Here is a 16922-nt window from a genome sequence, read left to right on the forward strand (position 1 = left end):
AAAGGCACATTTGAAAAATAAAATAAAATGGTGCTGCTTGTCGGGACGTGGAGAAAGAATTTCCAAGATGGGGGGAGTGCACGTTTTTAACATAGATGAAGAAGGGCTTTTTTGAAAGGGGACTGCTCTGTGTAGGACCGTGATCACACTGCAATGCTGCAGGTGAGTAAACTTAAAGCCCCTATTAGCCTCTCCTTCGCGTGCGTGCGTGCGTCTCCCCCCTGCATTTCCCGACCACGGTCAGGTGACTATTGCAAGAAAGATTAACAAAGCTTTTATAACAAAAGATTTAAGTAAATATGTGTAATCTTGTGTTGTAATCTTAATCTCAAATATTTAAGATATAAATACTGTTTACATATTTTAATTATTCTGAAATACATGAAAAATTCATGGGTGTGTGTGGGGGGTGGGCGGTGATTGGAGGGTGGGGTGATTTTATGAGTGTTGGGGGGGGGGTTCCGACTTCAAGCTTTTTCATAATTCGTGGGGGATTCTGGTCCCCATTAACCGTGAAAAACATTACAGAACAAGGAGAGTTGAACGGCTGTTCTTGTTTCATATTTTTATGAATTTTGTTTTTTTAATGTCAAAATCCATTCAGAAAATTATGGAATCATTTTATCTCTGTTCCTGTGTTTGAAACGGTGTGCATACATTTGATATTAACATGAAATTAAGCAAGAGAACCCACCATTTCATCAGGAACATCAGCTCACCACTTGAATCAGTTGCACCAATAATTCTTTCTGGCTGCAGACCTCTCCCAAAACCTCTGACTTTTTCACCCTAGAGACACGAAAAACAATAAATTCCAGATCACACAGGACGAAAATGTCTTGCCATCTCAGAATTTGATTGGAAGATTGAGGCATCCTTCTTCATTTTCTCTCTCCCTCTCAATTTTATGTGGCAGACGAAAATAACTGGGTGGGACGGTGTTCAGCTGGTAAAGGGTTGGCCTCACAGTTCTGAGGACCCGGGTTCGACCCCAGCCACGCCTGTGGTGAGTTTGCAAGTTCTTCCCGTGCCTGCATGGGTTTTCTCCGGACATTCCGGTTTCCTCCCACACCCCAAAAAGATGCAACATTAATTGGATACACTAAATTGCCCCAGGGTGTGTTTGGGTGTGTGGCCGTTTGTCTTGATGTGCCCTGAGATTGGCTGGCAACCAGTTCAGGGCGTACCCCGCCTCCTTCCCGTTGACAGCTGGGATGGGCTCCAGCACTCCCTGCAACCCTCGTGAGGATAAGCGGCAAAGAAAACTGATGGATGGATGGACATTTCTGGGATATAACAAAGGTAATGTTTGAGTATCTAACTATAAGTAAGAAATTGTGATTTACTTTGGGTTGATTGAAGTTCTAATGTTAAACTAGTCGGTCCATATATCTAAATGCGAACAGTCATTTACCCCCGTGGTACCGCATTATCTTGAAGTTCAAAACTTTTGCCCTCTCCATGATTTAAGAAGATATGATCTACTGCTATCTTTCATCAATAGATTGACAATTGATAGCACTGTAAATTACGCTAGATTACAAGCGGCAAAGAAAATGGATGGATGGACCAAAATAACATGGCACATAAATAAATTTAAAGTAAAATAAATTAATGACGTATACTTTTAAAATTTTAAACAAATTGAGCAATTCAGAGAATGGATGGATAAATTTGAAAAGTGTAATGTGCATTTGCATTTGGCCAAGCCATACTCAAATATTCCGAAATACAATCTAGCAAAACCAAATACCCGTCCTCGAGCTGCCTCATTATCATGGTGGAGGGGTTTGTGTGTCTCGATGAACCTATGAGCTAAGTCGTTTGGGACTTCACGCCCCTCGTAGGGTCACCCGTGGCAAACCCACTGGTGAGGCACCAGACAAAGTATGACTCCAAAACCCCCATGACGAGTACAAATATTGGATCCCGGTTACCTTTGCCCAGACACTGGTCGTGGGGCCCCCATCTCGACAAGGCCTGGAGGTGGGGCTCAAAGGCGAGCACCTGGTGGGCACAGGCCAAATGGGTAACATGGGTTTCGCTTCCCATGGGCTCATCGGCTCACTCATGGGTGTTGGATCTTGGTGATCTGATCCCCGGCTACAGAAACTTGGTCTAGGGACATGGACTGTCATCTCTTTCGCAGGGAAGGAGCCCGCATTGGTGCGTGAGGTCAAGAGGTTCCAACAAAATATAGTTGGACTCACCTCGACTAACCGCTTGGGCTCAAGTCCAACTCCTCCTGAGGGGGGTTGGACTCTGTTTCACTCTCGTGTCGCCCAGGGTGAGAGGCGCCGAGCAGGTGGGGGTATACTTATTGCCCCCCCACCCGGGTCGTTGGGATTTACCCCGGTAGATGAGAGGGTAGCTTCCATCTGCCTCTGGGTAGGAGGACGGGTCTTGACTTGTTTGTGCCTATGCACCAAACAGCAGTTCAGAGTAGCCACCCTTTTTGGAGTCCTTAGAGGGAGTGCTGGAGAGGGTTCCCATTGGGAACTTCATCATTCTGCTGGGGGACTTCAGTGCCCAAATGGGCAATGACTGTGAGATCTGGAAGATCATGATTGGGAGGAACGCCCCCACCCCCGATCAGAACACATCACGGATTGTCCATAACGAACACCATGTTCGGGCATAAGGGTGTCCACGTGCACCTGGCACCAGGACACCCAAGGTCGCATTTAAATGATCCACTTTGTTGTCGGGTCAGAGCAAGAAGAGTAGAGGGCAGAGCTGTCAATTGATCACCATCATCATGGTGAGTGGCTCCAATGGTGGTGGAAGATGGTGGTCCGACGTGCCAGGCCCAAACTTATTTTGAGGGTCTGCTGGGAACGGCTGGGAGATTTCCCTGTTAGAAGGGATTTCAACACCTCACCAAAAGGACTTTGCTCATGTTCTGGTTGAGGCGTGGGACATCGAGTCTCAGTAGACGATGTTCTACGCCTCCATTGTTGAGCCGGCCTACTGGAGCTGTAGCCGTAAGGTGGTGGATGTTGTTGGGCTGTCCTGGTTGACATGACTGTGCAACAGTGCGTGGACATTGGGGATAATGCCTCTGGATTGATCGACTGGCATGGTGGTCCAACTTTTTAAGAAGGGGGAGCACCAGGAGGAGCGATGTGATTTTCGTCCTGGCCATGGGACAGTGGACCAGCTCTTCACCCTCGGCAGGATCCTCAAGGGTGCATGGGAGTTCGCCCAACCAGTCTACATGTGTTTTGTGGACTTGGGAAAAGTATTTGACAGTGTCCCTCGGGCATTCCTGTGTGTGTGTGTGTGTGTGGGGGGGGGGGGGGTTCTTCGGGAATATGAGGTACCGACCACTCTGTTAGAGGCTGTTCAGACATTAAGTGGAAGTTCATGACCTTTTTTGTCAGTTGCTGGAGGTAATGTGTCTACTTGATAGCCTCTAATTACAACTTCATATGCACCAAGTTCATCTTCATCCAGCACATGTGTGATGAAGGAAGGCAAGGTCCTCATGAGCCCCAAAGTGTTATTGTGGCCTCTAGCAAGAGGGTCAATGGCAGATGCTGCTTTCAAAAGCCTGTTTTCAAGTGGGAGCTTCTTTTGAAGATATTTGCCACAATTGATGTATGCCTCCTTAGCCTTATCTTGAAATTCCTAGACTGTTGTGTGCCTGTGTGACTCTCACATGATAGTTGATGTCCTGCCCCCATAGAAGATATCTTTGTCGCAACACATTTGTGACAATGTCAAGATCTTTCAGTTTGGTTGTCAGAAGGGCTTCAGGTTTGACAAAAAGACTGAAATTTACGGAAGACATCAAGTTGCTTGTCATGGATTTTGTGAATAAGGGACGTAACATGGTGCGTCATAGTTCACAAGGATGCACAGAACCCTGTGTAGTTACTTGTTGTTACTTACTTGTTCACTCGTCTATGTTCACGGAGAACTTGTTTGTCCGTAGCGACTTAAGTTTTTCTTCTTCAAAAGTTGTAAGTCTGTACTTCATCTTGGAGGCAGCACTTGTTCGATCCATGGAGAGTCCATTGAGATCTTTTGGATCCTTTCCGAGTTCTTTGCTGAGTTGAACAAGTTTGGGTGCGATTATGAAGGGGGGAGAATTATCAGCTAAAAACATTGCTTGGAGCTGTAGAGTTTTTCAGCTTTGAGATGGGGAGTTGTTTTGTGTGTGTGGACCACAATGTTTAAAATGTTAACAGTATAGTATTTATAATTTCCATACTTGAGACAAATATAACAGTACAAGTGTCTAGTTAAATCTTTATGAAACCCTTGTGGTGCAAATTAACATTTGTATTCCAGTATGTACGTAATTAACATTCCTCACTCAGAGAATCTTCTGCGGGAGGTGTTGACAGTGTAACTGAGGTTTTTATCTTTGAGAAAAACATTGTGATAGGGAGTTGTCTTTTTTTCCTTCTACATCAAAATTATAACATATTGTTGTCAATGTCTTATGCAAATTCTTCCTCCATATGACGAGCAGTATCTTCGTTGGCAGGGAAAGCCACACCATACAGAGGCACGCTTCTGAGGCCAGAACGCTTTTGAAAATTTTCAAACTAAGCTTTGCTTGCCGAAAAACCTCATCCTCATGGGAGTGAATTGCTCCTTGCAGCTTACAGTTTGTCAGCACTTTCTTCAGCCTCTTCATTATCGTCACCGGGCTGTTTTAATATAATCAGCTATCTACAAAGCTAACACAGTTCCCATTTGAACAATCTTATTTTGCAGTCACCACCCTTTTTGCTTCCAGATTAAAAGTTATTGAAGCAGTTTTACAGACTTTATGTCGTGCACCGTGGATTCAGTCATGCCATAATTGCGCGCCACAAAAGCGTAACTTCTGACGTCTTTGATCATACCCAAAAGTTTTACATTATTTCTGATCGAAAATGGCAGAAAGGAAAGACAAAGGAAAGGATATGATGTAGGTTGCTGGGTGAGGCTTTGATGATGCACAGCCAATCAGCTCATGAGATGAGGACATAGGTTAGTATTTGCAAGCGAACAGTATGGTTTCAGGCCACGAAAGAGTACCACAGTATTTGTCTTGAAAATGTTGATGGAACTGTACAGAGGACAGAAGGAGTCTGTCTGTCTTTTTGCATTTAGAGAAAGCCAATGACAGAGCGCCCACAGACCAACACTGGCATTGGATGCGGACGTCTGGAGTGACAGAAGGATGTTAGAATAATACAGGACGTGTACGAGGGCAGCAGAACACTGGTGAGATGTGATGTAGGTGTGACAGCATCAGAGATCAGACCTGAGCCCCTTCCTGTTTGCTGTGTTGATGGATAGGCTGACAGATAAGGTTAGACTGAAATTCCCTTGGACCATATTGTTTCCAGATGACATTGTGATGTGCAGTGAAAACAGGGAGCAAATGGACGAGGAGTTAGGAAACAGTGGTTTGCTGTTTAAATGACAAATTAAGATTATCCGAAGACTGAATATATGTGAATGAATTAGAGAGGTGGAAGGGAAAGACTGATATCACGGGGAGAAGAGATAGCAGAGGTGGAAGACCTTAAATCTTAAATCAGTTCCGAGTGTTGTAAGGAAGTGGACAAACAAGTCCAAGCAAGTTAGAACAGGTGAAGGAAGGTGTCAGGTGTTTTATGTGATAGAAGAGTATATGCTAGGATAAAGGCTAAAATTTAGGAGACAGTGGTGAGGTCAGCCAAGGTGCGTGGACGAGATAAAGTGGCACTGAAAACACTGGAAGCACAGGCGGAGGTGGGGGAAATTATGTTGAGGTTCTCACTAGGAGTGACAAGTGGGATAAAATTAGAAATGACCTAATTAGTGGTATAGACAAGGTTAGATGTTTTGAAGACAAATTTCAGGACTTCCAATCAATGAGATCAAAAGCCTTTATTGTCTCAAATTACCCGAAATGCCTAGTATGTTTCTAACATAGTTGGTAAATAAAGATGATACTGAAATCCTTAATAAACACCTAATTTTTAGTTAAAATGTAGTTGCTGGACGTTAAATGCATGCATTACATAATACAAGGAATCCCATATCTGTGTTCTGACCTTGAAGAGTGGATTATATCAAAACACGGAAAAATGGGAACAATTTGCACAGCTGTAACTCTCTTACCTCGTCCTTCTTCCTCTTGCTTGCTCTCTCCTCTGGTGTGCCAGCTGCTTCATTGGATGGTTTTCTCTTGCCTTCCTTCTTTTTTTCCTCCTTCTCTTTGTACTTCTGCATGAATTCTGCAATAAGATCAGGGCAGTCCAAATTGTCCTCTGGTTCCCATGTATTGTCATCACTAAAAAGGTAGGGGCAGGCAGAAAAACAAGTTGTAAGTCGAGTAAAAAGCTTTTCAACTTGTTTGCTATTATTTTTTTAAAGAACAGTTGATTGTCTGCATATTGGTCCTCTTGAAATAGACTCACTTTGAGAAACCCTTCCACTTCAGCAGGAATTCCACTTTTCCTTTCACCACTCTTCGGTCCAAAACCTTTTCAACCACATATTCTTCTTCTTCTTCCTGCTCTGGTGATGCCGTAGTTTCTGTAACTCCAGTGGGAGTTTCAGGCACTATAGGTGGCTGCTGCTGCTGCTGCTGCTGCTGCCCCTCCTCCGTATTGCCTTTCACTGCTATGGCCGCCAGCTTGACGAGAAATGAGGAAGCCTATTAAAGAAGAGAAATTGTAGGTACAGGGTTCATACTCAGTCTGACCAAAAAAAATTTAAGGGCTTTTTAGGGGCATTCTTAGGGGCTGACACGAAAAATTTAGGGCTGACACAGAAAAAATTTTGGGCCGACACGAAAAATTTAGGGACATCGTGGGAAATCAAGAGTATGGAAAAAAGACTCACCCAATGGTGCCATCAACCGTTCTTGGTTCATCAAATGTTCCAGCACCTCAGTACCTGTGACAGTGATCACCTGTCGCCCCTTGTGGTAGTTGTCATTGATATGACCATTGTCAACGTCTTCACATACCAGTATACAGAAAAACAGATTCTAACTACAATCGCAACTATATACACAAGATGTGTAACTGTAATGGCTGCAGATCACTTTTAAAGTCCACACAGAGATCGTGTGGACTTTAAAAGTGATCTGCAGCCATTACAGTTTTTTCTTTAACGAGTCCGTCTTCGTGTATTGAACTACGTTCATAAAGCCTGACTTATGGCTGGACAACTGTATGTGCGCATTAGGGATCGCAACCGGCTACAAATAACCGGTTATAACCGGGTTTGGGTTTTTTTTTTTTTTTTTTTTTTAAACCGAAACCGTAATCGGACTTTCGAAATCGGTTAAAATTTCCAATCATTTCTTCCAGTTCCAGTACTCCACATTGCGCTATTTTTCCAACATCATTTCCACTTTTTTCAAGTTTCGCTGTTAGAGTAAAGTTGGACTCAAAAGAACATTCTGTTAAATCAAAGAAACATCAAACATGGCATCGAGGAAACGCTCGGTATACTTTCATGCCCTTTCTGAAAGTCCGAAAGAAGAATGTCAACAACACATTTTTACAAAAAAAAAATTAACTTACACGAGTGCGTTGTTGAAAGCCACATTCAACAAGCTTGTTTGTCAATATTGTATACAAACTACCCCATTACCGTTACCGTAAATTAACGATCAATGGTGAAGCACCGGAGAAAAGAGTGTCGGACACAGGAACAAAACTTGTTTTATTGGCAGACATCAAAACACTAATCGCATAACGGGGGGAACTCTGTGAACTCGTCACTCCGGAAGAGCAACAACAAAAACAGTCCGTGCGGAACCCCCCACCCCAACTCGAGGTCCCGCGGGTGAATTATGTTAACACCACTATGGTACCGTTTTTTTGCTACATCTGTTCGGTTAAAACCGGTTATGAAAGTAAAAGCGTTTTATTGCGATCCCTAGTGCACATGCATGCACTGCTAGTACCATTGCCTGAAGTTGATGCTTCACTATCTTGATATTTTAGAAACAGATTCATACCAACTGAAGATGAGAGTCTTCGCCAAATCAGCGTGTCTCCTGTTTTTCGATGAAAGAACTACGCTACGTCGTAACGAAGACGAAGTGAAATGCCTACTCACGGAAACAAACAATGGAATATCGACAAGATGGCGACTAGTTGTCAACATGGTGACTTCCGTTGACAATTTCTGGCTGATTTGGACGCCAGACTGATCGCTATTATTATTTTATTTATTTATTTTTTTTAAATCAAAGATTTATTTTTTAGGGAGAATTTTGGCGGGAGAGGTCCTTCCTTTGATTTTTTTTAATTTAAGGCTTTTTTAGCGGTTTGACCGGTTTTCGCGGATTTTAAGGACTTTTAGGAGGCCCTAAATGCACCTTTGAAAATTTGGGGGTTTTTAGGGACTTTTAGGGCTGTGTGCAAACCCTGTAGGTAAAAGTTCTGTACTCTATTATATTATCATTCATATTTTTACATTTTATTTATTTTCTATTCTAGATTTTTATAGAATGGATAAATATTTCCCACAATCAAATTATTTCAGCGTGAAATTCCAAGCTTATTTGAAGGAAGACTTTGTTGAAAGTAATAGGAATGGGAGCACAGATTAAAAGATAGTGGATGAGTGTTTCTTTTAATGCCAGAGTTATCCACAGATTTCACTAAGAAACGTTTTGAAAATTGGAAAAGTATTATTGAAATTCCGCTCTCACTCAGATAATACAAGGAGCCTGGCTGGAAAACTGACAGCCAATCAGCGTTTGCCATTTCTGCAGTGCTCCCTGTTGTGACCTACACTGCTCGTGGACACATTTCACAGAAAAGAGAAAGTCCACTATCTGGCATTTTGTGTCTTATTTTTGTGAAAAATAATTAGAAACATACAAAACAAAAAAAGCATAATGTACAATATTCAAGCCTATCCGTTTGAGTCAGAATAAACACAGGCGGAACTCGACGTGCTGGAGAGGGGGTGTGGCACTGCCGACGAAAAATAATCCCATTATATGGAACGCAGAGATTTGTTTGATGCTTTTTTGAGGAGTTAGTATTGATGTAGAGAATATACAGCGGGGGAGGCCAGACTTTTTTACCCCAAGATCTACTTTTCAATCAACCAGCCTCTCGCGATCGATTAGCGGCGGGGGGTGGGAGTGCACGCACGCATCGCCGTAAATAGGAGGCCAACTTGCTAGAATGCGTCTTTATGTGCGTGCACTCGACGCATTGGCCACATCTGAATCAAGCGACGAAGTGGTTGATAGCCTAACGTCTTTTTTTTTTTTTTTTGGCACGCCATCACACAATTGACCAAAACTCCCTTGTGATTGACGCATTGATCACCCTTGATATACAGTGTATATATCCCATCTTGTGTGGTGAATAGCATTAAAAAAAAAAAACATTCCCTGAAGAAGACGGTGTTTAGGAAGGATAGGAAGCCATACGTTGCGGGCTCGGTGCAGGTGGGCGTGTGTTGATGTGTGGATGACACGGATTTTGCATGCGTTTTGATGAGAGAAAAAGAAAGTTTGATTAACGGCAACCGGGAAGTGCTGTGAGCTCAGAGCTAATAAAACGGGTATAACAGCGAGTCGATATTCCGTTTTATTACGACTCCTGCCATTGAGCAAACAAACCAAAAATAATGTACAATGTTTAAGCCTGTGCATTTGAACCAGAATACAAACAGGCGGAACTTGACATGTTGGAGAGGGGGGGTGACGCTCACGGAGGAGCACAACAATCACATAACATAGACCTTGGAGATGTTCCAGACAGGCTCGTTTCAAAAGACTGGTGTTTGTGTTCTCTTTGTGACCATATTCCAACTGTGGCGGAATGCGTGTTGTCGTGAGTTTGAAAAGGTCGAACAAAAAAATGGAGCATATCGGAATGAACTTGGATCAAGATCAACATGTCTGCATAACATAGATAGATAATAGATATGAAGTTGTTTGTTTTGACAAATACGTGTTACATAATTTACTAATGATCTGTGACAGTTTGATGAAAGGAGCACTTGTACATCCAGTGGAAAAATCGGTAAGTACAGATTTTTATTGGTTTTGGAATGCTACGTGAATGTTATGTGAGCTATATGAATGCTATGGGCTATGTCCGAAGTTGATCAAAAATGGGAGCTTATTTTATGAGTACGGCGTAGGACTATCTAATGGTTTATTTACATGTGGAATATAGAATCCATAAAGAAAGGACTTTCCTAAAGTGATTACATGTATATATCCACTCATCCACTTTCTTAGCCACTTAGCTGCATGAGGATTGCGGCAGTGATGGAGCCTATCCCAGCTGTCAATGGGCAGGAGGCAGGTTACACCCACACAGACACGGGGAGAACGTGCAAACGCCACACAGGGAGGTCTGCGATTGAATCCAGGTCCTCATAACTGGGAGGCCAAATGCTTCACAGCTGCTCCACCATGCCGCCTCATAAAGTATGTTGTTGGTTATAGAGTACCGGCACGAGAGGCTATAGCTAAGCAGCCAATAATCAGTAATGGTTAAATGCGTCCAAATTTCCCCGGCTGATGAACGAGCCTCAACTGTGACAGCCACAGCTTTATCCTGTCAGGTTAACCCCATGGGAGGTTAAAGCAGGACACATTTGAGTGCATTTTCTCAGTTTTGTTGCAGTTTGGCGCACAATACATTAGTATCTTGACCTACCTAGAACGAATGGTCTGTAATGCTAAGCACCTGCGACGTCGGGGGCGGGGTCAACGACGTTTCATTCGGGTCTGGCTGAAAAAGCTGGCATATATCCAGATTTTGCTTGGATTTTAAAAATGTTCTTTGTCATTTCTATTCAATTAATGTCCAAAATATATGTAATAATAATATTACTTCACATTGGAGGGTTTATTGTAAGTATGAATTTTGGAGAGTCTTCCTTTAAGAGCCTTAAAGCTGCGACATCAGTGAGGCACCAAAATTAAAATTCTTGATTGAAACCGAGGACCCCAACGAATATTGTGTGTTCTCAACAATATGGGCTCCAAAGCCATTGTGGGGCCCAAAATGCTGTACCCCATGCTGGGTTTTTTTTTTCCCCAATTGGCTATTATTGTAAGTGATTGACCGGTCAGAAAGGTCTATTACAAAGTCAGCACTGTTGGATTAATAGTATATAGTTCTCATATTTTCTCTTTTTTTCTTGTTTGATGCCATACATGCTTGAACAATATGATGCAACGAAGAGAGGCACATTGAAGGGGACGTCACTACGGTGAGATGGAGAGGATGTCACTGGGGTACATCGGGAACATTCTGCGCTATACGCTCTACAGGAGAAGAAATCACGTCACAGTTTCTTACGGTCCCTTTATCGCGTTTGCTGTGTTTAAGTTGGGAACCACCTGAGGAGGATGTCTGGCGCTGTTGCTAGAATGGGCATGACATTGTATTTCTACACATCGCCTACGTTTTTCTCACGAGCAAAAGTTCCTCTTATCTTCCATCCTTGAATATCGTACTTCCTAGGTTGCATAAACCTGACAAGCACCTCCACCAGAAGATTCTCCGAGTGAAGAAAATTAATTCTGTACTGCAACAACAATCTTATAGTTTTATTGTTAGTTCAACTAGACCCCTCCTCGAGCTATCACCTTATCATGGTGGAGGGGTGGGTTTGTGTGTCCTGATGATCCTGGGAGCTACGTTGTCCTTGGCTTCACTCCCCTGGTAGGGTCACCCATGCCACACATGTTCAAGGTGATCAACCAGACATAGCGCGGCTCTAAAAATCCCTGTGACGAATAAGAATTGTGGATTCAGGTTTGCCTTGCCCGGACGCGGGTCACCAGGGCCCCCCCTCTGTAGCCAGGCCTGCTTGTGATCGCAGGTGAGGATAGGAATGTAGCTTGACTGATAAATTGAGGGCTTCACCTTCTGACATAGCTCCCTCTTTACCACAAAGTCTGCATCACTGCTGAGTCTGCACCGAACGGCCTGTCGATCTCCTGTTCCATTCTTCCCTCACTCGTGAACAAGACCCAAAGATACTTCAACTCTTAGGGCGGGGATTTTATCCCTGACCCGGAGAGGGCACACCACACTTTTTTGACTGAGGACCATGGTATCATATTTGGAGGTGCTTATTCTCATTCCATCCGGTTCACACTCTGCTGTGAACCATTGATGGAGCCAAAAGAACCACATAATCATAAAGGTTATGAACGGAATTGTTGACAAAGGGTAGCCTTGGTGGAGTCACACTCTCACCAGAAACGAGTCTGACTTACTGACTGCAATGCAGAACAAACTCTGACACCGGTCGTATGGGGACGTAACAGCCCGTATAAGGTGGTTCAGTACCCCATATCCCTGATGAATGCCCCACAGGACTCCCCAAGGGACACAGTCAAACACCTTCTCCAAGTCCACAAAACGAATGGTCGAATGAATTTCCATGTACCCTCGAGGATTCTGCTGAGGGCTGGTCCACTGTTCCATGGCTAGGACAAAAACCACATTGCTCCTCCTGAATCTGAGATTCAACATTAACGTGGACACTCCTCACCAGCACCCCTGAACAGACCTTACCAGGGAGGCTGAGGAGTGCAATCCCTCTGTAGTTGGAACACACCATTCAGTCCCCCCTTCTTAGAAACACCAATCGATCAATTCAGAGGCATTGTCCTTGATGTCCACGCAATGCTGCAGAAGCGTGTCAACCAGGACAGCCCGACAACCTCCACAGCTTTTAGGAACTCCAGACGAATCTTATCCACCCCTGGGGCCCTAAGACAGAGGAGCTTTTTAACGACATCGGTGACCTCAACCGCAGAGATAGAAGAGTCCGCCTCAGAGAACTCAGACTCTGCTTCCTCATGGGAAGGCGTGTTGGTGGATTTGAAGAGGTCTTCGAACAATTCTACCCACCAGCTCACAACGTCCCAAATTGAGGTCAGCAGTGCCACATCCTCACGATACACAGTGTTGACGGTGCACTGATTCCTTCTCCTGAGACGCCAGAGGGAGGACCAGAATTTCCTCTAACCCATCTTGAAATTTTGTTCCGTGGCCTCAAACTCCTCCACCCCCGCGTCTTTGCTTCAGCTAACCAACAAAGCTGCATTCCACTTGGCCAGCTGGTACCTATCAGCTGCCTCGGGTGTCCCACAGGGCAGAAATGCAAGAAAGGACTCTTTCTTCACCTTGACGGCATCCCTCACTGTTGGTGTCCACCAACATGTTTGGGGGTTGCAGCCACGACAGGCACCGACCACCTTACGGCAGCTTCGCCCACCTCTTCACTTGAGCATCAAAGACATGAGGCCGCAAGTACTATGACATGACCACATAAGGTATCCTGGTGCCAAGTGCACAAGTGGACACACCTCTGCCTGAACATGGTGTTCATTAGGCATTTAAAAAAAAAAGAAAAAAAACGTGTGGTTACGATTTTCCGACCGATCCAAAAATTCCCGCCGACTCAAACATTTTTTTTACACCACGTATTGATGTGTTGGGGTGTGGTTCTCCATGTCTGCATGCACGTTAAGTGTGCTTTTGCGGAAGTACATATTCGCTATATAAGTACTGGTCGCTATAATAACGTTTAGAATATGCCACGAAAATTAATTTAAAGTGCAGGAAAAATTTAACTCACCATAGCGCTAATACCTGAGCTTGTTTCTGTGATGGTCCCATCTGCGGGTAATGGGAGACAATGACATCCAAAATGTGTTGCTTCTAGTTTATTCCATTGTTTTGTTTTGGTTGCTGTTACTCCAGAAAATTGCGCTTCACACAGATAAGATGTCAGAAATGGCAACAGGGTTTTCAGTGCTTTGGTGGCAATCTCCGGGTATTCTGCCATGACTTTAATCCAGAATTTGGCCAGAGTTATTGTCTCGAAAATACCTTTAAAGCCACCGTTGTTTGCGATTTAAGGCAGTAGATCTTGTTGCACAAACATGCTGGAGTCACCTGGTTTGTTGATAAATGGGTTACGGATCCATCCCTTGGCAGTTTGTGGGTCCTTTGGTTGGGAAGTAGTGCCTGAACTTCTTTAATAGCAAACTCAAATGATGAATATGCTGCTGGTGGCAACTTCTTTTCTGAGAGATATCTTTGCAGCATCTCTCGTAATTCAAACACTCTTGCGAGCGATTTCCCTCTGGATAACTTATTTCCGTGTGTACTCCGCGTCAAAAATTCTCCTCAAAAAGTCGCGAGTTAAGGGCGCGTGTTTTGATGTTGTGAACTTTCTTTTCTTGAAAGTTGTAGGCACTTCATTTGTCTCTTTACTGAGCCTTTTCCCCTTCAAAAAGAAACTTTACAAAGATATGTTTTTTTACGCATTGTGCTCGGTTGTTGGGGTAAATTTAGGTGCTGAAGTGACCGAGATGCAACAAAGAGAATCTGGTCATTTTGCAAAATAAAAGATTGTTCAGTCATGGATAATGAATACAACGGAACTAATTGATTATTTCTTTGATGGCCTGGTGTGACGGTCTGAGCGCTCCCCCGTGCTGAAAAGTCTCCTTGTGATTAATGCGCACGGGTTACTAACAGGGGAACTCTGAGTACGTAGCAGAAATTCCCGGGTCTCATAGTTCCCCTTCTTCTAGAGGTAGCTAACATACGTTATATCCTAACCCTAACCTAACCTTAAAACAAAAGTTGATAAAAAGATATACACATATATGTACGTTCCCTGTGTTCGTCTTTGAGCGCCGTCCATAGCGAACATGAACACTCAGCAAAAAGTTGTTGAATGGCACATGTTGAAGCATGGATGGGTAGGTTTCAGACTGGCCGCAAGTTTACAAAATATAAGCGCATGTGCATTAATCACAAGGAGACTTTTCAGCACCGGGAGCACTCAAGACCGTCACATCGGTACCAACTGATCCACGGACCGTCTCAGGGGTTGGGGACCACTGCTCTACACAACTCCCTCTAAGGACACAAAAAAGGGTGGGTATTGTTTGGTGCATAGGTACAAACAAGAGTCAGGACCCAGGACTCCCCCCGAAGGCGGCGGGAAGCTACCCTCTTATCCACCGGGGTGAACCCCAACGTAGAGGCGCTGAGCCAGGCAGGGGTGGGTCAATAAGTATACCCACACCTGTTCGGCACCTCTCACCGTGGGCAACTCCAGAGTGGAACAGAGTCCACACCCTCTCAAGGGAACTTGTACCAGAGCCAAGCGGTGCATAGAGGCGAGTCCAACTATATCTCGATGGAACTTTTCAACCTCTCGCAGCTGCTCAGACTCCTTCTCTGCCAGAGAGGTGACATTCCATGTCCCTAGAGCTAGTTTCTGTAGCCAGGAATAGGATCGCCAATGTCCCCGCCTTCAGTTACCGCCCATCTCACATTGCACCCAATCCCGATGTCTCCCTCTCGCACGTGGAGTCCATGGGAAGTGGGACCCATGTTAAACTTTCGGGCTGGGCCCAGATAACCCGAATTGTGTATAGGGCCAGCCACCAGGCGCTTGCCTTCAAGCTCCACCTCCTGGCCTGCTCTCTATTTTTATTCATCATAGGGGTTTATGGAGCCATACTTTGTGTGGTCCCTCGCCTAGAATCTGCTTACCATGGGTGACCCTACCAGTGGCGTGAAGCCCCAGACAACTTGGCTCTTAGAAATATCATGAAACACAAATCCTTTGACTCAGGGAGAATAAATACACGTTGCTCCAAAAGAATGTCACTGTTGGTTCCCTTGAGTCCATGTCCTGTCCAGTATCAACTCACAAATCCCTAACAATTAGAAACCAATTCCAGTGAAGTTGGGATGTTTAAAAATAAAAAGAATGAATTGCAAATCATGTTCAACCTGTATTTAAATTCAGGGCTCCCTCGCCATTTTGTGTTGGACTTTTTGCCGCTTCAGTGCTTTGCATTTTTTTTTTTCTTGAAATATCTTTGCACTGAAAATTCGTTATTTCATATTCCAGGTATTCCTCAAAAAACACGTTTTTTTATATAATGTCATTCACAATTTGAACTTACCTTTTCTACATTTTAAGAAATTTCAGTTTTTGTATTACTACCCCAAGTTTCCATAAGTGGGTCAAAAATGACCCGCGTGGATTTTCTATGGAATTCAATGGGAACCACTGATTCTAATCAACTTTGGCTGTCAGCAATAAATTAACTATGGACCACGCAGACTATATCAGAAGTTGCACCACCAGGAAGATTATTTTACACTGTAAGAGCTGATACGTGTAAGTATTACCTTAGTATAATATTGTTTGTGTGTCTTTCATGACTATTATTTATCTACAAATTGGCCTGCTTTATAAGTAGTTAACGCTAGCTAGGTAACTAAGATAGCTAACATTACTATATGCATTGTGTGTGTGCGCATGTCACTCATGATTGTTTTGTGAAAGCATTTTATTATTTATCAACAAATTAGCCTAATTCATAATCAGTGTATATGTAAAATTGTTTTCTTTCTGTGCTGAGAAAGCAGGTGGTGCTCATGTCATAACTAGCTAACACTAGTTAGTTAACATTATTATATGGTGTGTGTGCGTGCTTGTGCGTTGTTGTGCGTGTATTTGTACAGCTACATATTGAACTATTGAAAACACTACTCTTGTCTTTCCTCATCCAAGGTATATCATGGCTGCTAGATACACAGCTGAAATGGTCCGACAGATGCTGGATGATGAAGAGGCAGTAGCGGGGTTGGACTCCGAATCTGAAATTTCTGATGAGGACCTAGACTACTGTCCAGGTGGCAGTAGCAGTCGTTCATTAGGAAATACAACTGAACAGGATCAATCTGATTCAGAAGATTCCTTTTGTGTACTCTGAAGAAGAAAGTGTCCAAATCATGTTCAACAGAATGAGTCGGAAGCGCTCTTACTGGAACGAGTGTCCTCCAACCCAGGGCAGAACACAGAGCCACAATATCCTCAGAAGACAGTCAGGACTTGTACAAGGGCTTAGCACCACTGTCTCACCCAAACATGCATGGGAG

The 16922-nt window shown here is 43.8% G+C and overlaps 1 protein-coding gene across 1 annotated transcript in view; it reads right to left on the bottom strand.

The window, feature by feature from the left end:
- Positions 1–16922, bottom strand: part of LOC133514580 (chromobox protein homolog 1-like) — a 49571-nt gene that overhangs the window by 22629 nt on the left and 10020 nt on the right. Inside the window, exons 3-5 of the mRNA XM_061846392.1 lie at positions 6408–6646; positions 6109–6280; positions 695–789 (exon numbers count right to left, since the gene is read on the bottom strand). Coding sequence (XP_061702376.1) covers positions 695–789; positions 6109–6280; positions 6408–6646 — 506 coding nt within the window. The remainder of the gene's footprint in view (positions 1–694; positions 790–6108; positions 6281–6407; positions 6647–16922) is intronic.

This window comes from Syngnathoides biaculeatus, chromosome 16 (assembly GCF_019802595.1).
Source record: "Syngnathoides biaculeatus isolate LvHL_M chromosome 16, ASM1980259v1, whole genome shotgun sequence".
NCBI lineage: Eukaryota > Metazoa > Chordata > Actinopteri > Syngnathiformes > Syngnathidae > Syngnathoides > Syngnathoides biaculeatus.